General features: G+C 46.4%; 1 protein-coding gene across 3 annotated transcripts in view; it reads right to left on the reverse strand.

The window, feature by feature from the left end:
• Window positions 1–26636, reverse strand: part of MAPRE2 (microtubule associated protein RP/EB family member 2) — a 672904-nt gene that overhangs the window by 22852 nt on the left and 623416 nt on the right. For all 3 annotated transcript variants that reach the window (XM_085605669.1, XM_085605668.1, XM_085605671.1), the window contains one exon: window positions 5749–5885. In XM_085605669.1, coding sequence (XP_085461795.1) covers window positions 5749–5885 — 137 coding nt within the window. The remainder of the gene's footprint in view (window positions 1–5748; window positions 5886–26636) is intronic.

Below are 26636 nucleotides of genomic sequence, written 5' to 3' on the forward strand. Positions count from 1 at the left end.
GCGCCGGCCAATGGTAAAGGACAAACTGTCTACTGATGGGCAGCCTTGAACAATGCTTGGCCCAAGTGCCCAAAAGTGTATCGTTAAATGCCTCGTTAAATGGTAACAGTGGCTTATTGGCAGGCTGGATGGGCAATAAAACTTTGGTAAAAAAAATTGCTTTTCACTTCAATGGTTGGCAATTGTAGATTTAATACTTCAACTGTCTTTTGCATCACAAAAGCAAAAGAGTTGCTCTCCTCAGTTGCAGCGACCGGGGGAGACACCAGGCCAGTATCAGGTGAAGTGTCAAGCCCACTGACATCCTGAATTATGTTTGGAATCAGATAGTCATATAGGCAGAACATCCACATCTGATTTCGATGGTATCAGCACTGGCATCGATGCAAGCAGGCCCGGCACTGTAGCTTAAGCAAGCACTAGTGTCGGTGCTGATCTCGATGTGGGTCCAAGGGGCACAGATGACGCTCATGGCTGACCCGCTGGCTTGATAGTCCTGACGTGATATTCCTGCAGTTCCTTGGGGCCAAAAGCAGTGCCAGAGGGAGCAGGGAAAGTGCTCATGATCAACAGCATAGCCTGCATGATGACTTCTACATGCTGCAACGTTGCCTATGGACCTGGAAAGTCAGAGTGCATCTGGAAAAGAGATGGAACTGACGATGATGTAGATAGGAAGCAAGACTGAGAGTCGGTTGACGCCCTTGCAACCTCTATGGAGTTCGACAGGTGCAAGAAAGGCCTGATTCCTGCTCTGATTTCTTACGTTTCTTCTTTGACTTACTGGTAGACTTCAACCATGATGAGCACCTGCCACGGGACGGGGAACAGAACCTTCCTTTTTAGTTCAACCGGTCACTCCACTGAATTTTCATGTGCTTAGTGACATAGAATTTGGCTTTGCATTCCCGTATAGCTTTTGGGTTCATCTGTGCGCAGTGTCCATAGGCCTTGGAGCCATGGTCCGATCACAGGCACCATATACAGATTTCATGTGGGTCTATTACAGATATTTGTTTTTGATAGTCCTTGTACGGCATAAGCCCTCGGGCTTTAGGGGCGGACATTTCCCTTGCATACTGGATAAGTGTGATATTTGCCTTGCACACTGTATACATTTTGACGAAAAAGTATGGTCAAAGGCAAGGGAGACACTCCGGATCTACATCTGAAATCACAGAAAGAAAGGAACTGACATCATCACACATGGGTGATGCTTCTATGTGGCTTCATTCATCATTTACGGAGTGCAAAGGTGTTGGCACACAGCTGCATAACACCACCTAGTGGCCCACAGAAGAAATGCTCAGAATTTTATGGATCCAGACTGCCGCTTAGGGATTCTACACAAAAAGAGGAATCTGCAGTTAGAAGTATCCATCAGAAGCATTAAAATTAATCACCATTACTACAATCAGTATAGCACCAACAATATATATTTTGAACTGTGAATAAAAAACAAGTTACATACCTGTACACTGTGGTTCTCCAGTCTTGATATCTTTCATAGATTCACATGCTTGTATCTTCCCCGTCGTCATGGTGGGAGTCTCGAGACTCCTACCAATGCGGCGGAGAAGATACAAGCATGCGAATCTATCAAAGATTCAATGCTGGAGAAAATAAATTATCGTTTATACAAGCTCCTTTCTTATGAACCCCTGTTACTTTCTCCAGTGCATTTTAATAGAAGATCGTTGTTGCTGAAGGAGAAGAAAATGGTGGAGTCATTCCCCCACAAAATGTAGCAACTAGCTTCCACTTATACGGTACCAGAAAACAATATCTTACAAAACTCCTAAGAATTATACCCAAAATTTCATAGGTCTGATTTACATTTGCATTATAATCCAAGCAGGGGACACTGCCAGATGGTTAGAGGCTGGGGGAGGAGTAGGGCTCTCACCACGGTTAAAAGTATCTAAAATGAAACATTAATCAAGCAGATGTGGTGCAGAGGCAGAACGTCATAACTTTATGGAAAGGGGCAAAGTTACCATCTGTACATGAGGAAATCTGAACATTATGTTGTTTCTGTGACGGGGTGTGGACAAGAAGCCACAAAATTAGCAGCTTCCAACCTGGGCTCCTCACCCATAAATTTATATTACATCCTATTGCAGACTTCCCACTAACTACTTATGTTTACTCCTTCCATATTAAAGTGACAAACTGAAATATAGATCTCTAGGGAGGAACAGAGGTGAAGTGCAAAGGGCATGTTTGGCGGAGTCCGATGGTGATGATTCCTGGCCGTGAGACGGCAGCATCTGGTTGACAGCAAAACCTGCAGCAGCAGCCTAACACCGGACACCATGTGGTCATTTGTGGTAGGAGAAGACCACTGCCAGAAGGATGGGGAGCACTCCACATTTGAGTCAGTTGGCTAGTAATGCAAGAATCAGGGGAACAATTGTCATCAATGTAGCTGGCCCCTGACAGATTATAAAGCATAGCAGCTACAATTGTGTGCACTACACAGCCTGGCCTGTGGTACAGGTGAGCCTGGGACTCAAGTTGTCCCAATTCGTGCAATGAAACAATAATAAAAAAACTAAATTGCGTGAATTGGCCTGCCCCTTGTCCAAACTGTAACAAGAAGTAAACATTCTCATAAAAGGTAAAATCAAAGAGTATGCTGGTCCACTTCAGGTTATAAAGATCTGAGACTGGCCTGATGGTCTGAGCAAAGCTTAATGCACAACTCTCCTTGATGATGCTCAGCGCTCATTGATTTTGAGCAATATTGCGAAAAGAGGCTCATACGGGCCTTCTGGGGATAATTACACCAGGATTCTCAGAGGGACTTCTTGCATCCTGATTGAAAGTCAGAATGATTTTTTGGGAATCTTGACATGCGGATGCGGAAGATGTAAAATATTTGATTTGCATTGAAATCTGGGTTTTTACCCTGCTGCAGTTTGTGCCCTTAATATTGTACTTATGCCTCAAATGCCTTAAAGGCCAAAGAAAGCCGGTTCAAACCATGGTACTGTGGAGTTGTGGTAGTCACACTTAAAGACTTTGTTTTTACAATCTCCATTCTTCCACTTCTGTAAAACGTTTTCCGCAGAAAGAGAGAACTGAACCGTACCATGATATATATAAACCTGTGACTGTTCTGAATGTCTGTGCAATGAGAAAGAACACAAACGATCAAGAAGTCTCAAGCATCCAGAGTTGTTCATGGCACTAATTGTACATTCACCATGTCTTTATGTATTTGTAGATGTTGTAAAATTGCTTTTTCTCCCTCTAACCATCAAAAGAGGAATTCCTTCTTGCCTCTGGAGGCAGACATTTTGCAAACATTTCTAATGATCCCAGTTTTACAGGATGTACCAAATCACAGCAATGATCTGCTATCAGAAGCAACAGGTATAAAATATTATCCATGGATCAGAATCATTAATTAGTAGTAACCTTGTCCAATTATTAAGAGTCGTTCAGTATAATCCTGGTTCTCATGTCTCAATGAATACAAATAATCCCCACCAGAATCAGAGTGTCACTGTAGTCTTACGGGCCTTATTTAGAGGTTTGTGGAAGTGTATTCCGTCACAAACATGATGGATATTCCCGTCCACCATATTACAAATGTGTTAGGATATAATGCACTCTTAATAAGGCCAATGGAATATTTATCATGTTTGGGACCAAGTACCTGCCTGCCAAAGTGTAACTCAGACCCGTAGTACCCTGAATGGCTCTAAGTTTTCAAAGGGTAACTTTAGCAGGTATTCAGTATGAGTCCCTCGTCCTTCACCGAGCCTTCTCCTTCCATGAGGTGCTAGGCTGTGCCCTCAATCTAACATTTGACTTCTTGTTTCTAGCTGCTGAAGTAATGATCTCCAAAAGGACTAGGTGAGGCTGGTAAGGCGGCCTGCAGCAGAGGTCAGAGAAGATGGAGCCTGACGTGAAGGGGACACAATAGGTGCGGGTGATATTGACTGACTCAGGAAAGGAGCCCTCCAACAGTGGGCAGCTTGGGCCACTCAGCCGGTGAGCTGGAGGCGTTGCAAGGGTGCCAGGGGCCCACATGCAAGCAAGGAGAATGTGCCTCCTGTACCACAGGTAGGTAGTGAACAACAGCCATAACTCAGGTCCACAGGGTCTATCACACCCTTAGGACCGCCGCCATTGCACTTGCTGCACCCTTGATAGCTACGCTTCAGGGCTGAACCATTAGTGGGCAGAGGGGTGGCTGTTGCTTTGCCTGATGCTTGCATATGCATACTTGGTGAATTCCAGGCAAGGCAGTGCATTGATGTGAGAATCCAGCCTCTGAGGGTTTCTGTTAAAACACCCCGAGAAACAGTGCAAGGATTGGACGGTGGTAGCAAGCAACTTGTAAGGCCAAAAGGAAGGCACGGCCTGCATGCACATGTGGATGTGCCTTCTGCTACAATCGTTATTCTAGATAATTAACAGCCTTCTCAATTTCCTGAACTATCAACAGCGAGAAGAACCCAGCACTTACAATCAGCATCAACAAAACACTGTTTAGTTGGCAGCCCTAGCTCACGGTGTCCAGGAGTTTCAGTACTTTACTTGTGGGCATAATCATAACAAACTGGAATAGATCATCGGTTAACTGTCACAGATGCACTTGGCGAAATAGTGGGAGAGAGAGGAGGGCTCACAGCTTCCCCGCAAGAGGGGAATTAGAAAAATGTACATTTTGGTAAGAAATATGATGGGAAAGATTAAAAATCATGGATGAGAGAATACAAAAAGTAGAAAAGTAGGGAGAGCAAAAGCAGTTAAAAATAGATCAGAAGTCAGAAAGAGTACATTAAATGAACACAAACTGACAAGTAGAGAGTTGCAGTTGCTGAGTAGATCTAGAGGGACGGCCATGTCAAGGATAATAAGAAGGAGTCTGACAGACGGGCAGAACAGCAACTGCTGCGCAGGAAGATGGGGTGAGGGCGGAAATGATGCATCTTAAGCAGGAACCGAACCTCGCCCGATTCTAGGCTAAGGCAGTGGCAGCTACTGCCATGGTTGCTGCCAACAGCTGAGTGGGGGTGAGGTGGGCAGATTGCCGCTGCAAGCAACCACTGTGGCCCAATTGCCAGGGAAGGATGTGGCAAAAATTAATCTGCCTGCAGTCGCAAACATTCTCATACCGACAAAGGAAGGAACTTTACCTATGCTTGTTAAAATGGGAGCTGCCACCCTCTTTCTGAGGCCCATGAAGAAGGGGTTATCTAGCCTTACTCGTTTAACGACACAGGGATTGGTCTATAAATTCACATAACAGGTGTGCAGGGACCGTTTAGGGTCAGATGTATCTGTCATTTCGGACAGCTATCAGTCTGTCATTTTTGGTGCTGTTGTTGGAGGGCACTACTCAGAAGTGTAGATCAATGGACATCACCTCACTGGGAGAGAATGACTGTATGTGTGCTACAACGGGAGACTGTGTCGCGGTCATACATTGAGAAGGTGTGCACTGAATTGCCTACACTTTTAAAAGAATTTCTGATGTAAACACAGAAATCATCAATTAACTTACAAGACTCTATTAGTAGTAGTCCAATGCTGAGAAACTATCGACTGAATGCTTAGCATCACTGACCATAACCCTTAGGTTTTTTTGGTAGGTCTTTGCAGAAAGAAAATGTTTTTGTGGTTTGTTTGGGATGGCACAAAGGAAAAGTGATTTGCCATCTGTACAAAGATATATTAGAGACATTTAGACAACACTGTGTTTCTAACTAAGGTTACATCCATTGAAATTACCTGATCACTGAGCTGCGTGACTTGTGTTTCTAAATCTTTGTCGCATTTGGGTACTGGACTCTGTGCTGCTTTTTTTGCTGATGAAGGACGAGATGAGGTGGAGCCAGGTTTTACCAGCGGACTTGATCTAGCAGCTCCTGAGCGTAAAAAAGACACAGTTTAAACATGATGAAAATCCAAGTGTTGTGGTTTATATATATATATATATATACACATTGCAAATATTATTGCTAGAATTGTCCTCTGTGAGGCAGTACCAAAAGAGTCACTGATAACCGATATGTGAATGACACTGCGCAACAGACATTTTGAGATGTGGAGCCATGATCACAAAACAGCCAAATGGTAAACATGAAAAGAATTGCATACATAAAATGTCACTTGTAGGACATAAAGAGCAACGTTGTTGCCGCCCGATAGTATGATGCCTTCAAAAACCACTGGTAAAAAAATACAAAAAAACACAGACTACAGAGAAGTTGCCTTTTGTGCCTGTTCTGTAGTTTAACCTCCCACATAAATGTTACCGGACAAATTTCCAATCAATCTCCTTCGCCTGCCACAACCCTCCTAGGTAACGTAAATACTAGGGCTAATGACCATAGTAATGCCTCTGCTCAAGGAATAACTGTTGATGTTGACAATGCTGGTTTCCTTCAATTCTTCATCCACTCCTGTAGTCACTGCCTCAATCTTATCATGTGCCACTTTGTTCCCTTGTGCTTTTCTGATCGTGCCGTCCTGAACTTCTCCACCCCTATAAGACTCAACTCTGTGAGATGTCATATTAATAGCAAACCTGCCAACAAAATCCCTAGACGTATCAAAAGCATCAATGCTGACTCCCTGATCCAAGCCTTACTGGATCTGGTGCTGCCTGAATTTAGGATGACAACTGCCCATGATGCAGTGGTACCTTACAAAGCAAGAAAAGCCAAGTAAGAAAAAGACAATAGTCAACTAATGGTATTCCACTGACGTAAGACTTCTCAAACGTGATGGAGAAAGTCCAAACTCTCCCCCTCTGACCACATGTTAAGTCATTCATCAAGAGGGTTATAAACATGCACTTATTAAACCATAAATAGCTTGTTTTTAAACCTGTATCACTAATGTAGGCAACACTTCCAAAGAGCCCTTTAAGCTAAAAAATGAATAGACAATATAGTTTCCTAAAATTGCTTCCTCCTCCCCTCTCATTGAGGTAGAATCCACAAGGTGATTCCACAATTGCGCAACTTTATAGAAGAATAGGCGGCCACCACTCCGGGACCTTTTTATCATGGGAACTACTGCCAGGTGCTTATTCCCTGAGCGCAAGGACCTATTGGGACAGTAGGGAGAAATGATAGACCGGATAATAGGTGGCCCCTTGGATGACATAGTCTTATGAGCATTGCACAATGCTTTAAACTGGAGTTTTTCCGCAACAGGTAGCCAATGAAGGGTAGCAATAGAAGGACTTGCAGATTCCCGATTAGGGGCCTGCATAAGGAGGCGTGCAGCACAATTTTGTACAGTCTGCAAGATGGTTGCCAGCACTTCCTGGCTGAAGTGTTGGCAGACAATCTGATCTCACCACGAGACGGGAGGGTTCGCTGAGCCTTTGCGTCCTTAGATATCAAAATTTGACTTTTCTCTAATATCGCCTAAACTATGGAATGGATTTGCACTAATGTACAAAAACGTCGTTCTTTTGACCAAAAGCCTCTTTCTGCCAAATGGGGTGAAATTCCGTTCAGCTGTTTGAGCTGTAGTCGTGTCTAAAATTCTTATGGAAATTAACATGGGAAATGTACTTTTTTTTTTTTTAAACCTCCCCCCTTTTTCTTGGCCCCTGTTTGACGGATCACCCCAAAACTTTCCATGCACAACAAGAATCACTAGCACACTTTCTTTGAAAAATGTTTACATGCAAACAGCACCAAAGATTAGGCAAGCCAAAAAACACTTTTCCAGTGGAAGCTAGGTCCTACCTATAACTACCTACTTGTGACCGCCAGTTGGAAAATATATATATATATATATATATATATACATACAAAATCCGTCTATAGTACGTGATAATAATACTTTTTTTTCCTGATTTACTTACTTCATTGGAGCCTGAGAGTGTATTATTATCACGTACTATAGACGGATTTTGGATTGGTTTACCGGGTGCTCACCCGGTGCATGCACCACCCTCCACGGGTCCTTAGTCTCGACAGGAGCGCTTTTGGATTTGGATATATATTGATCTTACTTGCCTGTGAAATAATGTATTAATGGTATAAAGTTAGTTAGTTAATTTTACCTGCGAAGTAATGACTCCTGATGGACAAACTTACCCTATGGACTCATAATAACTCTCAAAACGAGGAAAATGCCTCCCACAGCCTTCAAAAAGATCACTCACCCTCAAGACCTTCCACGCCCTCCTAAAACACATTTGATATTCATTGATTTCAATGGACTCGCGCCCTCCCTGAAGACCGAAAAGATTGAGAGATGTGATTAAATCTCACGAGATGGTGAGAAGTCTCGGATCTCGGTGCAGTTCTTGCACTTTTACACAAACAAATGACACACTCAAACTATAATTTTAAATTCCTCAATCTGTTTCACTTGTTCAACGTGGAGATAATCTAACTCTATGGCTATGGACTGAAAAATAAAATGTGCGCGCCATCTGTGACCTCCAGCGCTCCACCCCAGCCATTCCTACCCCCTGAGTCACTGCGAGCCTCTAACAGAGGAGAATGGATGTCACACGGTTTGAGATTCATGAGAAAATGAAGCCGTGCCGGGTATATGCTTGTTTTTAAACGCAGGCATTTTTTCCAAATCGGTTCAGTTTATCCTTTTCCAGCATTCGCGTTACAAAAATATCGTGGGAATCCAGTTCAACATCTCCGTCGCGGTTCTTGCCTCCTGTACTACCGCTGGAGAATAGATTGTGGGTTTTGAAGTTCACCCACCTACCTCTCTTAAACTAGCAGAAACGAGACGTCATGCCACTATGTGGAAATGTGATTTTTAGGGCGCCAGTGGCATTTCATGCTGAAGAGGGGCATGAACTAGCCTGGGGAAATGCCATAGATTCTCGGCACTGACTGACAGCCTATAGTCAGAGGAATTATTTTTCCAAGCACTCCTTTGCGCATAAATGCAGTTACTGTAGTCGTGCTTGGAGTATTTTCTCAATTTAATGGATTGCGCACGTATTTTTAGCCCGTGGTATGTTCCAGGCCTAGCGTGAGTCATCTGATTCTCACAGAGTGCTTCCAAAGGAAAGGCAAAACAAAAGCACTCTTTAATCCCAGACTATAAAACATTTACAAGTGGGCCCTACAGCTAAACTATGATTATAGCCAGGGGCCCACCACGAACTCTCGGAAAAGCCTGTCAATTGTAAACCCCAGTTCCAGTCAGTCATCCCGCGAGATGTCCTTAACTTTTTAATTGCCTGGGGGCTTCAGTCAGCAGTGGCGGGTGGCATCTACTGAGGAAGGAGGGGGACGTGTGGAGCGGGCAAATAAATAAAAAATAAAAAAATGGAATGTAATACAAAACACTTACCGGATCCTGACGACGTCCTCATCGCACTCTGACCTCTCCCGCAGGGACTGCAGTGCAGGCCCAGTAAACTCCCTCAACCAATCCTGGCCTGCTCACATGCTGTTAACCAGCATGCAAGCAGTGCTCTGATTGGTGGGAGAGGCCACTGTCGGTGCTCCCAAGGGAACTAATGCCTGCACTTTGCTCTCAACCTAGTGGTCTTAAGACAGCTGGGTTGAGAGGTTTAAAGTGCGCATGTGAGGCTGGCCGTTGCAAGACGACCGTCCAAAGGGCCATGTGCACTTTAAACAGTGCAAAAGCAGCCCTTCGCCCACCACTCCTCCCGGTTGTCACTCAGCAGGCCCCGCCCCGTCCTGATGCTCGGTACAGGCCAGGAGAATGAAAAAAAAAATGGTTATGAATAACCATTTTATTTTTCATCTCTGGGGCTTTGGAATGCACTTAAGTGGGGTGACGCTCCTCCGCTCCAATGGGGAGCCACTCCTGTCAGTCAGTACACAAGGACCAAACATTTTCTCAAACTTTCAGTATGACTTTGGTCACACACGTTTATATCATGTACCTTACAGATACCCAGACAGGGGCACAATGCCTACTGGGCTAAAAAGGCTCCAACCCCTTCCCCCTCAATCCTCCACCCACCCCTCCCCAGTGTGCTGCAGCCAGCTTCCAGGACACACACAGCTGGGCGGCGACTGAAATGAAGCCTCAATGAAAGCCTCCTCCAAACTATTTTTACAGGCCATCGGGGGCTGAACTGCATCAAACAAGCATGGGATCTGTGATCTAGGTGCAAAGGTGACCTAGTCTGAGATGTGGCTAATACTGAACAAAATATTCTATTTAACGAATGACTTTTCACCTCAATATTAATAACCATAACACACACCTTAAATAAAAAAATAAAAGCATGTTAAAGGAACCTGTGCAAAAGGAATTCTTTAATGTTAGGAAAGTTCCACTGGTAAATGTGATTACTGCAGATTTGTGTGTAACCAGATAGTCACACAACTCAACCCTAGTTGATGCACAAGGGAATAGTGATATGTATTTATAGCGCTAGAGTTCCCAGCCTGTGACTGAAAATACTGTAAATAGGTAAGTCATTATTTTAAAATTGTACTACACACAGTATAAAATAGGCTGCAGTAAAACGTGCAAATAGATTTTGGATCTGATGTACAAAGCCATTTTGTGGTCATAAAGATTGCGTGTTACAAAATCACAGGGTTTACGACAACCACAGTGGCACAACTAGTCCCAAACTTGGGGAGGGAGCGGGGTTGGGTGGGCTCTGGGGGTGTTTAACAGGTCAGCCAATGGGGCTAACATTTCATGAAATGTGGAGGAGTCACACTTAGAGCCAGTACAAGAAAGAAGCGATAAATTGTGCATTTGAAACATTGGTCCAAACCAATATGATTAAAATAAACATGTTTCAGGAGGTTTGACAATGTTTACAGGCTACTGACAGATCTTTAAAAAGGGAATTAGTGATTTGACAGCTAAAAAGCAATTTCTTCAGACCTCAATACAAAGCCTTTTAGAACCACTTTTCGCAAAGTTATTTCAAGAGAAGGACCCTTTTTGGCAGTTCTCTGAAAATTCCTTCTCTGATATAACAACGAGCTCTTAAATGTTTTTAATTCCATCTTCAGAAAGACAGTACTGTCTGACTGTTGACCAAAGGGACGTTTCTAGCCTGCTCATTGGGACGCTGCAACAAAAGCTTCATCAATGCACCAATTTTGGGATGTGTGATTGACAGGCCTCATGTTTTGCTTACTAATGCATCCTATATTCCTCCTCAAACTGAAGTGAGTGCCAATCAATTGTCAATATTCCCGCCTGTTAATTACTCTGGCAGGAATCTGCTTTATTATAAATCGAAATAAAATCTTTGTTGTTAGCAGCCTGCAATGAGCAGTTCTCACACGAGATGACAGACCTATGTCCATGCAGGAAGCTACAAGGCCTAAAAACTGGCAAAAAAGGTAGTTGCCTTGAAATAATTTTGCAACGAATGGTGTTCAAGCATGCACATGATACCAATATTCCGTCAAGCAGTTGCAAAACCCCTCACAACCTCTAAACTCCACCCATCACTGTACCTTAAAAACTCCTTTCTACACCTTACCTCCATCTATCACTGACCCCTATAACACCTCATCACCTCTAAACATCACCCATCCCTGAACCCTAAAAATCCCTCACTAGCCCTAAAGTTCACCCTTGTTTAATATAGTTTTGGATTTTTAACTAAAATTACATTTCCTTTAAAAAGTTTCCTTTAATTTTTGATTTATTTGTATTGCCTTAAAATTACCTTTCCTTGAAATTGTTTTTCCATGACTTGGTTTCCTCCAATGTGGTGTGTCTGTTTTGGGATTTCCATTAATTCACAAACATCACTCAGACCATTAGGAGCTGCAGCTCTTCTTCTAAACTGGAAATGGATTATTGCGGATTTGCACAGAGCAGATTCTTTGCCTAGGTACGAGGAGTTTACTTATCAGTCCCTGAACTTTCCTATTCATCTCAGCAAGTTTTAGAGAGACACAAGGCGCTTTTTGATCCAAGAGTCGTTGTTTTGCAGATAACAGGCTGATCATCTGGTGCTAGCTCAGGCCGGCATAATATAATACAATGACTTCTTTCTTACTCAACTGTAATTTTGTCAATGTAACTAAAACACAACACTATGCTATGATGGTCTTCACAAGAAGGAAATTTAGAAATAGGTAGCATCTGACAAGCATGAGAGAGGGCGAGAACAGATACCACGCAAGATCAGCAACTGTTCTCTATGAGTAACCCATTAACTTAGAGCTACAACCATGGTGTCCCAAGAAAGGGTATCTCACACACACAGGGCCCGATTCACAGAACTAACTTAAGACAAAATCCTAAACTTACTACCATTTTGGTATTTACAGAAGGCACTTACTCATTTTGGTATTCACAGAAGGCACTTACTCATTTCGGTATTCAAAGAAGTTAGGAGTCCTATCTTTAGGACTCCTAAATGCCTTCTGTGATTACCGAAAGCCTTAAAGTTAGGATTTTTCTCAGTTTAGGAGTAGTAAAGTTAGGACTCCTAACTTTAGGACTCCTAAATGCCTTCTGTGAATACCGAAAGTCTTAAAGTTAGGGTTCTTCTCAGTTTAGGAGTAGTAAAGTTAGGAGGCCTAACTTTAGGACTCCTAAACTGAGAAAAATCCTAACTTTAAGACTTTCAGTATTCACAGAAGGCATTTAGGAGTCCTAAAGTTAGGACTCCTAACTTCTGTTAATACCAAAATGAGTAAGTGCCTTCTGTGAACACCAAAATGGCAGTAAGTTTAGGATTTTGTCTTAAGTTAGTTCTGTGAATCAGGCCCCCAGAATCTGGTGTACAGAGAGTGATTACAGTTATGAGTGACAATGTGGAATGTAAATAAGGAAACAGCAATTTCCTCATAGCAGAAACCCAGGATAAAAAGCCTCTGTCCCTTTATGGAATTTGACAAACAAAAGCGATGCTTTTCATAACTTTTTAGGTGGACAGAAATCTTCATTCCAAGGGGGTATACCATTGATGGCTCACCTTTTTCAGAAGAGCCTGCCTAAAGAACAGCCATTCTCACAATATATGGTGAACTTCTCAAAGGGCTCATGATCTTCTCAGGCAGGAAAAAATATACTTGATTCAACAAGAACTAAGACATCTGAAAAAAAGAGCCACAGGGCTACTGCTCAGAGAATCCCAACCCAACATACAGAGAGGGGCTCCAGAGATGACAATTTTCCTGCAAATTAAACATTTAGTGATGCCGAACTATGACAATGCGTAACAATCATAGTGTGGAGAATATTCTCAGCAGCAGAGTATGAACTGACATGACTGGTTGACATGAAAGCCTGACAGGTCCTACATAAGTAAAAATAAAAAAGTAAGATCGCCAACGTAGTTCATATTAAGACAGTGTAGAAGTTCAAACAAAGCAGGGCCTGCAGCTAACCAATTTTCAAAACAAAGTTAACCATAATCAAAACAGAACTTTTAGGTCACCCACTGGAAATCATTGGTCAGAACTAAAAGAAACAAATTAAGATCCTAATAAAGGATATGGTTTCCAAACAAGAAGAAATATGCCTACCAGGTCCTGGAAAAGAGGCCTAACTTCAATATTTGGTGGCACAAACAATCTGAATCTGAGTTCCTTTCATCTTCTATAGGTGCCAGGTAAAACATGCAGAGCTCCTCGCACCTAGCCCGGTGGAGAATTAATTACACTGTGTGATTGACAGGAGAACAAATTGATGCCCTTCACCAAGGCCCAATGGAAAAAAACATTAATTTGCATCCGTACAAGGCTCAAATAGATTTCTTCCTGGAAGTTTGCAAAACTCACAGGTAATATTCAAAAAGGCATAATTGAATATAACTGCTAGGAACCAGACAGCTAATATAAACGACTGAGGAAAGGGCTGGGAAATCCGCCCGTTTTGCAGAGAGGAAAAAGTCCCCATTTTCAGGAAGCATTTGCCACCAAGGTATGTAGTCTGTGAAAATAAGATATTTGGGCCACACAGATAATACCAGGATCATGGAGTACCCTGGCGAGTGTCTCATTTTGACAATCATCTTGAGAATCATTGTAGCCTTGGTAAGGAATACAGTGTAAATCTGGACCATTTCAGAGGGAATGTGTCTCCGCCCATCCTGGAGGCACAGGGAGCACACTTGCAACTGTGCATGAAAACAAGGAAGAACATGTAGAGGTCCTCCAAAGCCGAAAGAAGCGGATCAGGCAAAGTTGCTCAGCTGACAATTGCCTAAACATGCTAAGTTGTTATGCTCATGAAGTCTACCTGGTTATTGAAGTTTCAAAGGCTAACACTGTGTCGACTTCTAAAAGTCACAGGGCCAAACTCAGTGCCTAGTTCAACACCTCAATGACAAACCCGCAGAATTGGTAGGAGTTCCACCCCCTCATGTATGGCATGATTTTGGTGTTATTATTGAGGATCAACACACTAGCGTCATCCAGAGAGGCTAGGAGGGCTCTATGAGCTAGAAACACTACCTTCAGCTCCAGCATGTTTATATGAAAAAGTGAGTCTGCTTGTTAACAACGGTTGAGCACCCCACCTGCATACCATCAAAATCAATTATTATCAAAGCTTGAGTCTCAGAACGGGCCTTTGGTAACCCAGAGAAAAAAAATTTCTCCTGAGTCCACTATGATTATTTAGGACTTGGACAAGATGAAAATATCGGCTGACTGGTGGTTTCTCGCCAGACACCACTGGGAGGCCAGATGCATCTATAGTCTTTCTATTGGCAGGTCAGAAGAAGCCTCTGGATATTTGAAGGCAATAAATTCTGCACCCTCTGAAACCCCCACCCGGTGATGGTCAATTTAGAACAGAAATTGAAAAAGGTCTGCTGAAGGACAAGAACTCTTTTTAGAGGAAGTGACACCATATGCAACCTGGTTTTCAGCAATGCTCAGATGAACAGAAGCCTCTCTGATGAAGGGAGAGGGTATTTTTACTCAGTCATGGACAGACCAATGATGAACAGAAGAGATCTGTTTCAGTTCAGGAAATCCAGGGCTGCCACCTCAGAGGAGGAGGGCCTCACTAATCAGTCTTTGATCAAAGTGAGTTTTCACCCAGATAATGCACCCCGTAGGCACCCTTGGGGTAAAAGTGGTCGCGCTGAACCCAAGCAGGATCCCCATGTTCTGTCGGTGGCTGTCCTGAGCTATGAATCTCAGGAATTTCCTTTGTTGAGGCTACCGAGACACACAGGTAAGTGTCCTATAGACTGACCCCTTCACAGTCAATTGCCTGTCTTTAGTGGTAAAGGAATTTGGCCCGGAGTGGCCATTTTGAAAGACTTCTCTGGAAGGAAGAGGATTAACTAGTTGAGACTCAGCATGGTTTTGGAACCATCCTTGATCTCATTTTGCAATCTAAAGATGGTACAGTAAAGCCTCACGTTCCACGGCGTGGCTTGGGCGCCGATGGCGATGGTCGCCTGAGAGCTCGGCTCCGGGACTGAGCCCGTGATTATCCTGTAAATCGGCGGCTGCGGGGCACCCCGACCCCCGCATTTTGGTGACCAGCCCGACGGAGGCCTGCCGGGGCCCCCGGCGCGATCGGCAAGAGCGGTGACCCGGTGAAAATCGCAGTTAAGGGAACTGCGGAGTGTGACCCAACATGGCGCCCGGACTTCTTTGTCCCCTTGGCCGGATCCGATAGACTGGAGGACCGTCGCTGACGGCGGGGCGCCCCCTGCTCGGCAATCTCCCGGTGGGGATTGAAGCTGGACATCGGTCAGAGTGGTCTCTTTCCCTGGGGATTACACTCGGATGAACGGATGCCCTAGCCATAGCGGATCCCACGCGGGGACAACTGGGGATCCCGACGGTGGCCCCACTCCCCGCATCGCACTTGGCTACTTTCTCCCGGCTGACCCACTCCCATGGGAGGCGCAACCCTTTGGAGCCGCGAGTTATCCGATAGAGCTGGTGACACTCGCTCCGGGACTCGGTCGGCCGTGTGGGCCTGCCCGGCCCGGCGACGATTGTCCCCGCCTCCTCCGCGGTGCCCCCGGACGACACGGTGGTGGCACGGGCCGCGGCTGGGACGATCCAACGGGCCCTGGAGACGGGGATCTCCGGCACTCGACCTGAGGCCTAGCACCCGAGGGAGTCGTAGCCGGTGCCGACACTCGGGGACGCCTGCTCCGGGGCCCGGACGGAGAGCGGCCGACGACATGGGGAAACCTAGAGGCGCCAAGGGGACTGCCCCGGTCGTCTCGGACCTGGAGACCCAGGACAAGGAGGAACGCGGGGGCCCAGAGGAGGCCGGCGGTGCACCTCTGCAGCAGCAATTCGACCGCGTTTTGGAGGCAATAGCGACCACGCGCTCGGCCCTCCAGCAGGACATTGCCCAGGTGGCGACGAGCCTGGGTCTCCTTAGAGCGGACCACGGCAAACTGTCGGACCGGGTCAAGGAAGTGGAGGACTCGGTGAAAACCTTGGAGCCGGCACAGCGCACCCTGGCCGCGGAAGTGAAAGAGGCCTTATCCCGGATCACGGTCCTCGAGCAGAGAGCGGAGGATGCGGAAGGCCGTAACAGGAGGAACAACATTCGTGTGGTAGGCCTACCGGAAAAGATCGAGGATGGCGACATGGTGGCGTATCTGGAGGCCTGGCTCCGCGACACGGTGGCCCCGGAGGGTCTGTCCTCCTTCTACACCCTGGAGCGTGCCCATAGAGTCCCGGCAAGGCCGCCGCAGCAGGGCCGTGCCCCGCGGCCGGTGGTGGCGCGGTTGTTGCACTTCAGGGATAGGGACCTGATCCTCAATGCCGCTAGACATAACGGGCCATTCAAAGTGGCGAACAGCCAGGTGAACATCTTCCCGGATTACACCTATGAGACTCAACGCAGACGGTTCTCCTTCCTGGCGGTCAAGCGCGAGCTCCGGAGCGAGGGCATCCAGTACTCGCTCTTCTACCCGGCGAGGCTCCGCGTAATTGTCGATGACAAGACCCAGTTCTTCGACACCCCAGAGGACGTTTGTCACTGGCTCGAACTATATAGAGCGGGGAAAGGTGGACCCGGCTCCTCGCCTCGACGGATGGCAGAGCCGGGACAGAGGCGGAGATCCAGGAGGCCTCGAGGTCGTGGGGGCCGATCGGGGGGTCCCTCAACTGTGGAGACATCGACGGAGCGGAGGGGAGTGCTGGAGGTGCTGACGGCGCTGTCTGGGTCGCGGGACGATGCCACTGTGGAGGAAGGGGTCCCGGGTGACGAGGGGGGTTCAACGGACTCCGAGGGATCTGTGCCGGACAGTGGTCATATGCCGGAGATCACACCACAATCGGTGGAGGACATACTAGATGGACAGGGGTAGCAGGGTGTGCTTCTTCAGTTTGGGTGGGGGCCCGGCGGGGGGATGGCGGGGGACGGTAAGAGTTGCTGTCTATCGGGGTAGGATGGGTGGGGTGCCCTGGACTGGCCCCCTGGGGGGTTATTTTCGTGACATTGTTTTGGGCTTGCTCTAGTCCTGGTGGCCTGGGCGACGAGGGCCCATTGCCTCCGTCCAGCCCGCACCTGGCCCTAAAGGCCTTCCTGTGGTGGCGACTGCAGGATTAGTAGGGTGTAGTGGGTTGTTAGCGAGTGTGGTTTGGATGGGAACTAGATGGTGCTATTTGGGTCCTGTTCTGGGGAGGGTGGATGGGGAGTTGATTAATTTTTGGGTTGTTCAGTTTTGGTTGGGGAAAATGGCCGCCATCAGTGCTGTGAGGATAGATGTCCTTGCATGGTTGGGACCCAGCTGGGGAGACTTTGCGAGACTGATATGGGACAATGGCTGAGGTTGCCAATCTGAAATGTGTTACTTGGAACGTACGGGGGCTTCATACAATGTCCAGGCGTCACAAGGTCCACGCTTACTTAGTGCGTAGGGGGATACAAATGGCGCTGCTACAGGAAACCCATCTGAACAAGGCGGAAGGGGCGGCGCTACAGCGCAGATGGAGAGGGCAGGTCTTTTGCACCTCGTACTCCGCGTATGCCAGAGGGGCGCTGATTTGGGTTAGGGCTGGGGTCCCCTTCCAAGTCACGAACACAGTGATAGATCCAGAGGGGCGCTATGTGGCCATTTCGGGGACTTTGGGAGGGAGAGACCTAAACGTTTGCTGTGTGTATGCTCCTAATGTCGACCAGACTGCCTTCCTTTCCAGGTTATCGGGCTCGCTGGCCCACTGCCTCTCCGGGCCCATCCTGCTGGGTGGAGACTTCAATTCTGTAGTGGATGTAGACAATGACCGCTCGCACCCACCCCTCCCTGACTCTCCGGTTCGTCGTTTGGCTAGGGACCGTCGGGACTGGCAGACTCACTGGGGTCTAACGGACATTTGGAGGGCGCAACACCCCACAACTAGGGACTACTCCTACTTCTAGAGCCTCCATGAATTGCACGTTCGACTGGACGGATTTCTTGGCTCGCCCGAATTGGTTTCGGCGGCGGTCCGGTCTGAATATTTGACCAGAACCATTTCTGATCATAACCCCCTCTTGTTGGACCTTCGCTGGTTTCCCGGGGTACCAGCGGTGCCCACCTGGAAATTGCGTCCCGAGACCCTTGAGGACAGTGTCTTCAAGGCGGGTCTGGGTGACACGATCTCGGAGTACTTCGCGTCCAACGGTGGCACCGCGAGCATGAGAGCGTTAGAGTGGGACGCTTTTAAGGTGGTGGTGAGGGGGTACTGCATTTCTAAACAGGTCGGGGTGCGGCGAGTTATCCTCGCAGACCTGGAGACAGCGGATCGGAAACTCCGCGAGTTGGAATTACGCCGCCCAGGGCGCCCAGACTTACAGGTACGCACGGCGGAGGCGAGAGAGGCGGTGGCGGCGGAGGTCGAACGGCTCCGCTGTTTTGACTATAAAGCCTATACGGTTCGGTCCATCGCAGAGGGGGATAGGTTGAGCGCGCTGTTGGCTTGGCTGGCCAACCCTACGCGGCAGACTTCACTGACAACGTCCATGCGTAGGGCGGACGGAACCCTGGTGTATACTCAGCCTGCGATTCTGAGCTGCTACCGGCAATACTATGAGTGCTTATACCGTAGTCGCTCTGGCCGAGACCCTGACCTGCTAGATAATTATTTACGGCCCCTAGAGATTCGACCAATGGAGCAGGAGGTGGCGAAAACCTTGGGGGCCGACATAGAACTGGGAGAGATCCGTAGCGCCATTAAAAAGATGGCGAGAAATAAGACCCCGGGCCTGGACGGGCTTCCTGTAGAGTTCTACGCGGCCTATGCCGACCTCCTAGCCCCTAGGCTGTTGGTGGTATATAAAGAGGCGAGGAGGCTGGGGCGTCTTCCAGGCTCGATGTGTGAGGCCTTGGTGGTCCCGCTCCTCAAGCCCGGCAGGGACTCATCCGATCCGGGGTCCTACCGTCCCTTATCGATGCTGACGGTGGATTATAAAATACTGAGCAGCATCTTGGCCACGAGGCTGCTTGGGCACATGAGTTCCTTGGTGCATGAGGACCAGGCTGGCTTTATCCCCAGGCGTAACACGACCATGAACATTCGCAGGTTGTGCCGCCTGCTTGGGGAACCGCTTGTAGACGCCCCGTGCCCGGTTGTCCTATCAGTGGACTTAGAGAAGGCTTTTGATAGCCTGGAATGGGACTACCTTTGCACTGTGTTGCGGAGGTTCGGCCTCGGGGAGGGTTTCGTCAGATGGACCAGGGTGCTGTACGCCTCGGCGTCGGCCAGGGTCCGGGCGGGACCGCTGATTTCCTCACGATACCCGGTGGAACGAGGCACGAGGCAGGGCTGCTCGCTGTCCCCGCTGCTCTTTGCGCTGGCGGTGGAGCCTCTTGCGTTGCATCTCCGGTCGGGGGCCCATTACGCGGGCCTACGGACCCTGTCGGGCCCGCACTACGTCTCACTATACGCAGACGACCTGTTGCTCTTCCTAGAAGACCCGCTTGCTGCTCTACAGGGAGCTGCGACGGCGCTCACGGAGTTTGGGGAGGTCTCGGGCCTCCGAGTGAATTGGACTAAGACTTGTCTTTTCCCGATTCGCAGGGGCACCCCTACACCTGCTTTAAGTAGGGAGATTAGATGGGAACCCGACTGCTTCAAATATCTAGGGGTGTATGTTTATCATGAACCCTCTGGCCTCCTCGATGGGAACATTGCCCGGGGCATCCGGGCACTTCGAGGCAGTATGGGCTTTTGGGCCACGCTGCCGCTCTCGGTGGCAGGGCGGATTGCTCTGCTTAAAATGGTGGCGCTCCCCCGGATGTTATATTATTTCCGGACACTACCGATCTGGATCCCACCGACCACGTTTCGACTATTACGCTCACTGATAGTCGGATTCCTTTGGGGCTCGGGCCGCCGGCGGGTGGCCCTCAAGACCCTGATGAGGCCGAAGGAGGAGGGTGGGCTCGCGGTGCCGGACTTCGAAAAGTATTACTTAGCGGCGCAGCTCCAGACCTTCACCCAGGAGATCGCTCGGGAGTTCCGGGGCCCCGAGGATAGGAGGGGTACGGGTATGGCCAGGCATGTTCTCTCCTTCATAGTGATGAGGCAACAATTGGCCTTGCAGGACTTGTCAATGGAGGAGCGGACCGTTCGCCTGTGCTGGAACCGAGCTCACGCCCGGGGCCACCAGCGAACACCGTATGCACCCGAAATACCGCTGGGGATGCTAACGGCTTTGCCCCATGGGGGTGATTGGTCGCGCTTGGCGACCTGGGAGGACGCAGGTCTGCAGCTCATCGGTGATCTATATGAGGACGGGACGATCCTGCCATTCCAGGAGCTCATTGATCGCTTCGGGATTCCCCGGGGCGACTTTTTGCTGCACTCGGCCCTTGTTCGAGCGATCCAGGCGCACTGGCGGTCCGGGCAGGCGGAACCCCCTTTATCCCAGGTGTGCCAATACGTGATGATGTCCGCGGGCACGGTAAGGGCGGTCACTTGCCTTTACGGTAGACTGCTCAACGAGGGGCTGGCTCCCCTCACCACCCTGAGAAACCGATGGGAGGAGGACATTGGCAGGGAGATCCCAGAGACGACCTGGGCTCAGTTGGTGCGGCGAGCCTGGAAGGGCACACGCCACGCCCGCTTTCAATTAGTCCATTATTATGTGCTCCATAGAGCATATTTGACCCCGGTGAAAATCAGGCGATATTTTGCTACGGCATCGGCGGAGTGCCCCAGGTGCCCGGCCCAGGAGGCGGACCTTCTCCACATGCTGTGGGCCTGCCCGGGACTGTCGGCCTATTGGGAGGAAGTGGGGAAGACCCTGGAGGAGACGACGGGGCGATCCCTTTCGTTGGATGCGGCGGTGGGTCTCCTGCACTGGTTCCCTCATACCCCCAAGAATAAAATATCTAGTAAATTCATTGATTTGGGGCTGCTCCTTGCTAAACGGGAGGTGACCAGGAACTGGAAGGCACGGGCCGGCCCGACAGGGAGCCGGTGGCACAGCGAATTTTTGAAGTGGGCAGCAGGGGAGAGCACGCTTAGATACCAGCTAGCCTGGAGGCAGCGTAACGAGAAGGCCGAGGAGACAGCGCTGGAGTGGGAGATGCTAGTGCAGGCCCTTAGGGATTATTGCGCCCCCGGCGACGCCGAACGTGAGGAAGCGGCGCGCCCCGAGTCCCATTAGATGGTTGCACTTCTCAGCTTTATTGGTTTTCCCTATGGGTCCTCTAGAAGATCCGGTTGCGGTTGATGCCGCGCGCTGATGGCGGGGGGGGGAGGGGTTTTCCTGGGATTGGGGTGTTTTGAGGGTGGGGGGTTCTTTTGGAGTTATAGGCTTGTTTAGAAAAGCAGATGAAGGACAATGGATCTTCCGGGCCAACCTCGACATCCTCCGGAGCCCCCATTGAATTTCGCCGCCCGACCCCAGGGTTGTGGGCTGAATGGCTGTGTAAGCAACATCCGGAGGGGGATGGAGGGCTGTGTTTCAATGCTTTGGTTTGAGATATAATGTTGGCCGATCATGTAACGATTTACTGATTCCTGCAATAAAAATAATTAAAAAAAAAAATAAAAAAAATAAAGCCTCACGTTCCACTTTCTCTGGGGTATGTTGTCGATGACCATCAGGATCAGCAGTTTCTGTGCTCTTAAGTGTTCTTGAAAGCCTGGGACGAGATAGGAGCAGGAGGAATAAAGTCAGTTCCTGTGGCCCCACCCCAAAACGTCCATAGTTCTAGGAGAATAGGTTTCTGAGCTGGCAAGTGAATGGCAATGTTATCCCTAATAGGAAAAGAGTCGAGTGCTTTATAATGATAGAGGTTGAGAAAGAAATGATTCTTTAGGTCTGTTTAGCAAGGAGGGTTGTAGAAATTATTTGAGGATTGCTATTGTCCTCTCTACAGGGCATTAGCAGAATGTTCCCGTTAGTTTCTTTAGAAGGACAGCCCAGAGAAGATGGTATCTTAACCGTCAGAGGAATAATGAAGCTTATATTTCCAAGGAGGGTATTTAAAACCGGACTTACATTTTGTGGTGCATGATGTTCCCATTGGGGAACAAAGTATCATGGCGCCAGGATGTATGATTCGAGGAGCATATTTGTAGCCAGCACAGCAAAATCTATCAGAGAACAAAATTTTTTGATCAGCACATAAATGCATCTTGTTACTGCAGTTGAACAATGCATCTAGGTGCAGCTACAAAACTAACAATATTGTATGACTTCATAATCTCTCAAACCCAATAATTTTCCACCAACTCATACTTCGCTATGGCACCTTACAAATTGTAGAAGGGTGCAACGCAAGTTAACATAACATTAGCACAGCTATAGTTGAAACATTTGCTCATCATTGCTATATTCACAATTTGCTAGTGGGCCAAAACCCATTAAACCACTTTTACCTTTTTGGCCACACCAATTACGATACTTAGCTGATAATAGAACATTATAGGACTGCTTTTGATTTCAATACGATACTCTTTTTCACTAACAAGCAATTCATTTCATATTCCTTTCAAGTTATACATTAACTATATGACTTGGATGTATTTTGGTGGTGGAAAAGTCACGTTGACAGCCACATATAAACCAGCTAACCACCTTTTGAGGAGAAACAACCTGGGTTACGAGGCAGAAACATGGCTCGAGCCTGCCGACTCACAGTGTCTGCATCCAATAGAGAATGCTAAGGATTTGAAAATACATCTTACCATCTCCATCCCACCAGGAAATAAAACACAACAAACAGGGGTACAGCGTCACATGGCAATATTTAAATTCAAATAAACACTAACATCTGAAATGTGTCTTTACAATGATTGCAAGACTGAAATATGGAACCCCACAGAATTTAAGTGCATAGTGAAAATGTTGATTTTTCACCAAACCAAACTTTGTGCTCAGTGTCTTAAAGACAAGTAAACTCAAGATATTTCATGGTATTTTTTCAACTGGTTGTTTAAGGAACTTTAGTCACACAAATCCTATCATAATACCTTATATTTGTACTGCCCCCAAATAATGTTTGGAACTGGATAAATATGCTTGCATACAGTTTCGACAAAAGTAGCCATCCGCACGACATCTCACTGTGGCACTCACTGCCAAATATACAAGTATGCTAAACAGCGACTAAGTAGGGACAGCCATAAAAGGAATTAAAAGAAAACTACCCCAACTCACTATACCGGAAAGATGCCAAATCACATTCCAGCTGCATTTTAAAGGCCAAACATTCCAGGTCAAATTAAAACAATTACTGACCTTGTAAAAGGAGAAAAAACTCAACTTAGATTTGTTTCAACAATCCATGAGTTAAAGCTAATGATGCTTATACACAATCTGTATTTTGTAGTACGTTTATTAACCATACAATAGTACTACTAACGTAGTACAAAATGATATTCACAATCTTACATGCAGAGCTTCCACCTCCCACTCTCATATCTTTACACTGAGAACTACATGTAGGTGTAAGTTTTAATAGAAAATATAAGAAGGACAGAGAGGAGTGGCTGAAAAATGGGGAATACTTATGATTAAAGGGGAGGGGTTTAGGGAGGAGTAATGGGTGTTTTAGGGAGGGGTTTGGAGACGGACATACACTGAGTCACAAAAGAGTAAGCCCCTTCCTATTCACAAACTGCACTTTTAAAGCTACTACAACCAAAAATGACCCACAATAGTAGTACATGTCCAACACCACACATTGCCAACCATTAATACTGCGACACCCTCCCATAAAAAATAATGGAGGTTGGGACTTTAAATTAAACCTCATAGAAAATAATGATAAACGAAATTCAGTTGTATAAACTATTTACAAATATACATTTAATTTATTGTTATAAAAATTATCAAAAAATAAAAAATGAATTTTAATTTTACAAATAACCTTTTTGAATTTTAAAAATAATGTAACATTCATTTTTATAAAAATACAATTAAATTCGTTGTAATGAATTCTATGCATCACTATATTAAAATTATTAATATAGAATAAAATGATAGTTTTAATTAAACTTTTTTTATTTATCTTTGGAAAAATATTTCTAATGTTATTTGATACAATTTAAATATTTACATTTCAAATTGTAATTAATGTATTAATGCTGTAACTTTTTTTGTTTGGTGCACATTTCAAATAAATATAAACAATTAATTAACATCATTATCTAATGAAACATTTGTTTTCTAACTTTTTTACATTTTAAATAACTTTCCTACTTGTCCATATACATTACCTTAGGGAGATCTCTGCCACTGGGGGAACTACGACCTGCCGTAATTATATTCAACGGAAGGGTGTTCCAGTACCAGTAGTTGACCATGTGTGGAGCGGGACTTACTACTAGTCTTTTTTGAGTGAGTGAGGTGTAAGTCACACCTGTCAATAAGGTTCCACCCTCTGAATTCAGGGAGTGGAGACCTGCAAGTGCACACTTTTTAGGTATTTTACACTCGTAAATGGTGACTAGTCATAAGTAGTAACATTACTCAAAAGTGTAAGAGTAAATGTACATATGTAACTTATTCACAAGTGTAACTTGCTTTTGAAAACAGCCTCGAATATTTCCCTACTTAATTGTTAAGGACATGCCTGGTATTGTACCATTTCTATAGCCCTTAGAAGAGACTATTTGGGAGTGGATGGCTGACATGTAGTTAGGTGCAGTAAGGTTTATATGGAAGGTATTCAGTAAGGTATGCTGGGTTTGGAGAAGTTTTGTTTAACATAACTCAGTAAACTGGTACATATGGATACCTTTTTTTCATTTGTAGGGGCAGTCTACATCATACTCTTAAACAAGTGGGAAAAGCCAGTTTTTTAATGCTCTATGGAATTCTAGCTAAGTTGTCAGTGTAGTGTGTTACATATCCGAAAATGTGCTTAGGCACCCTATACTGTGGCGTGAAGTGCTAAGATATTGTTAATAAACAATATAATACAATTCTTCTTACTCTAGGAGGAATCCACTTGAGCTCCATGTTTTCTAGTCTGAAGTGATAAGGAGCTTCTGCAAGATTGTTTTTAAAGAGAGGATTGGTCTGAAGTGTGTTACACCTAGAGTGGAGCGATCTATGCCTTGCCATAGGAAGAAAATCTATCCTGATGTCAAGATACACTAAACGTATGCATGCACTGATCTAACAGGAGCGATGCCCTTTTCTGTCTCTCGCCGCCCCCACCAGTGACCACATAAACAAGTATATGAGTGCCATTGGTATGAGTGGGGAAAGTAGAATGGCGCAGGAGAGAATACAATGAACTGTTGAATCCTATCTGTGTGTAACCAAATCTCTGTAGTTCAATATGAAACTGGTAGTTCCTGAAAACTCAAGCTTCAGCACTAGAAACTCTGCTTTGAAAGATGAGTTTTAGTTTCTTCTCGACTTCTGTAGAACTGGTACAGAACATTCATCAATACATATACATAAAATGTTCAAGAGAATTTTTGAAAGTGTGTTTTCATCAACAACACGCCTTCAGGCAACATCTCTGTAATCCACATGTCCATGCAAAACAATGTTTTAGGACACTGTAGTTCCCTTCAAGGAAATTCAGAATCCATGTGGCATGGTCCTTGGCTGCAGCAAAATTGCCTAGCAAAGGATGCCATGATCCATGAGAAGCTTTGTACTTGATAATCAAAGATGGCCACCATCTTTCTAAAACATGCAAGAAATCATTCCCTGTTGGGAAGTGTAGTTCAATACTAGCCCTTTGCTGAGCAGCATGTCCTCCACATTTGCGCAGCTTCAGTCCAAAGATTGCCAGCAGTCTGTGATGACTGATAGTCTTTCCTTTGCTGAAAGGAACCACACTCATGAGTCACACAAAGTTGAAAGCAGTACCTCCAGTCTGCTTCCCCACAGCCGAAGGCAGAGGCCAAGTACTGTGGGTGGCTTGATATGCAATGCACATGGCTTTAAATGTAATACATCAAGCCGCTGTTAGCCACTCTAATGATTCAAGTGCTGGTGATATCTGAGTCCGAGTGCATGGATTAAGAAGTTGTTTTGTGGCTGTTTTCTGGATTATCTGCAGTTTATAAAAAATGTTCTAAAGGGTCTCTGAGGTAAACACAGTTCTAGACAGGAAAGATGGAAGTGGATTGTATCCTTCTGAGGAAAACCTGCAAGATGTTTGCAGTGGGATCGTGTTATGTAAAATGATTCCTTGGTAAACTGATTAACATGTCCCACATTGAAGAGAATACAGTCTGCCTCGCTCACAGATTGCTTACTTTGTCTCAAGGGTTTCACGGTGGGTAGAGCTCCTTTGGTCTGATGACGGACTGGCGATAGCG

The sequence above is a fragment of the Triturus cristatus genome, chromosome 5_1 (genome assembly GCF_964204655.1).
Source record: "Triturus cristatus chromosome 5_1, aTriCri1.1, whole genome shotgun sequence".
Taxonomy (NCBI): domain Eukaryota; kingdom Metazoa; phylum Chordata; class Amphibia; order Caudata; family Salamandridae; genus Triturus; species Triturus cristatus.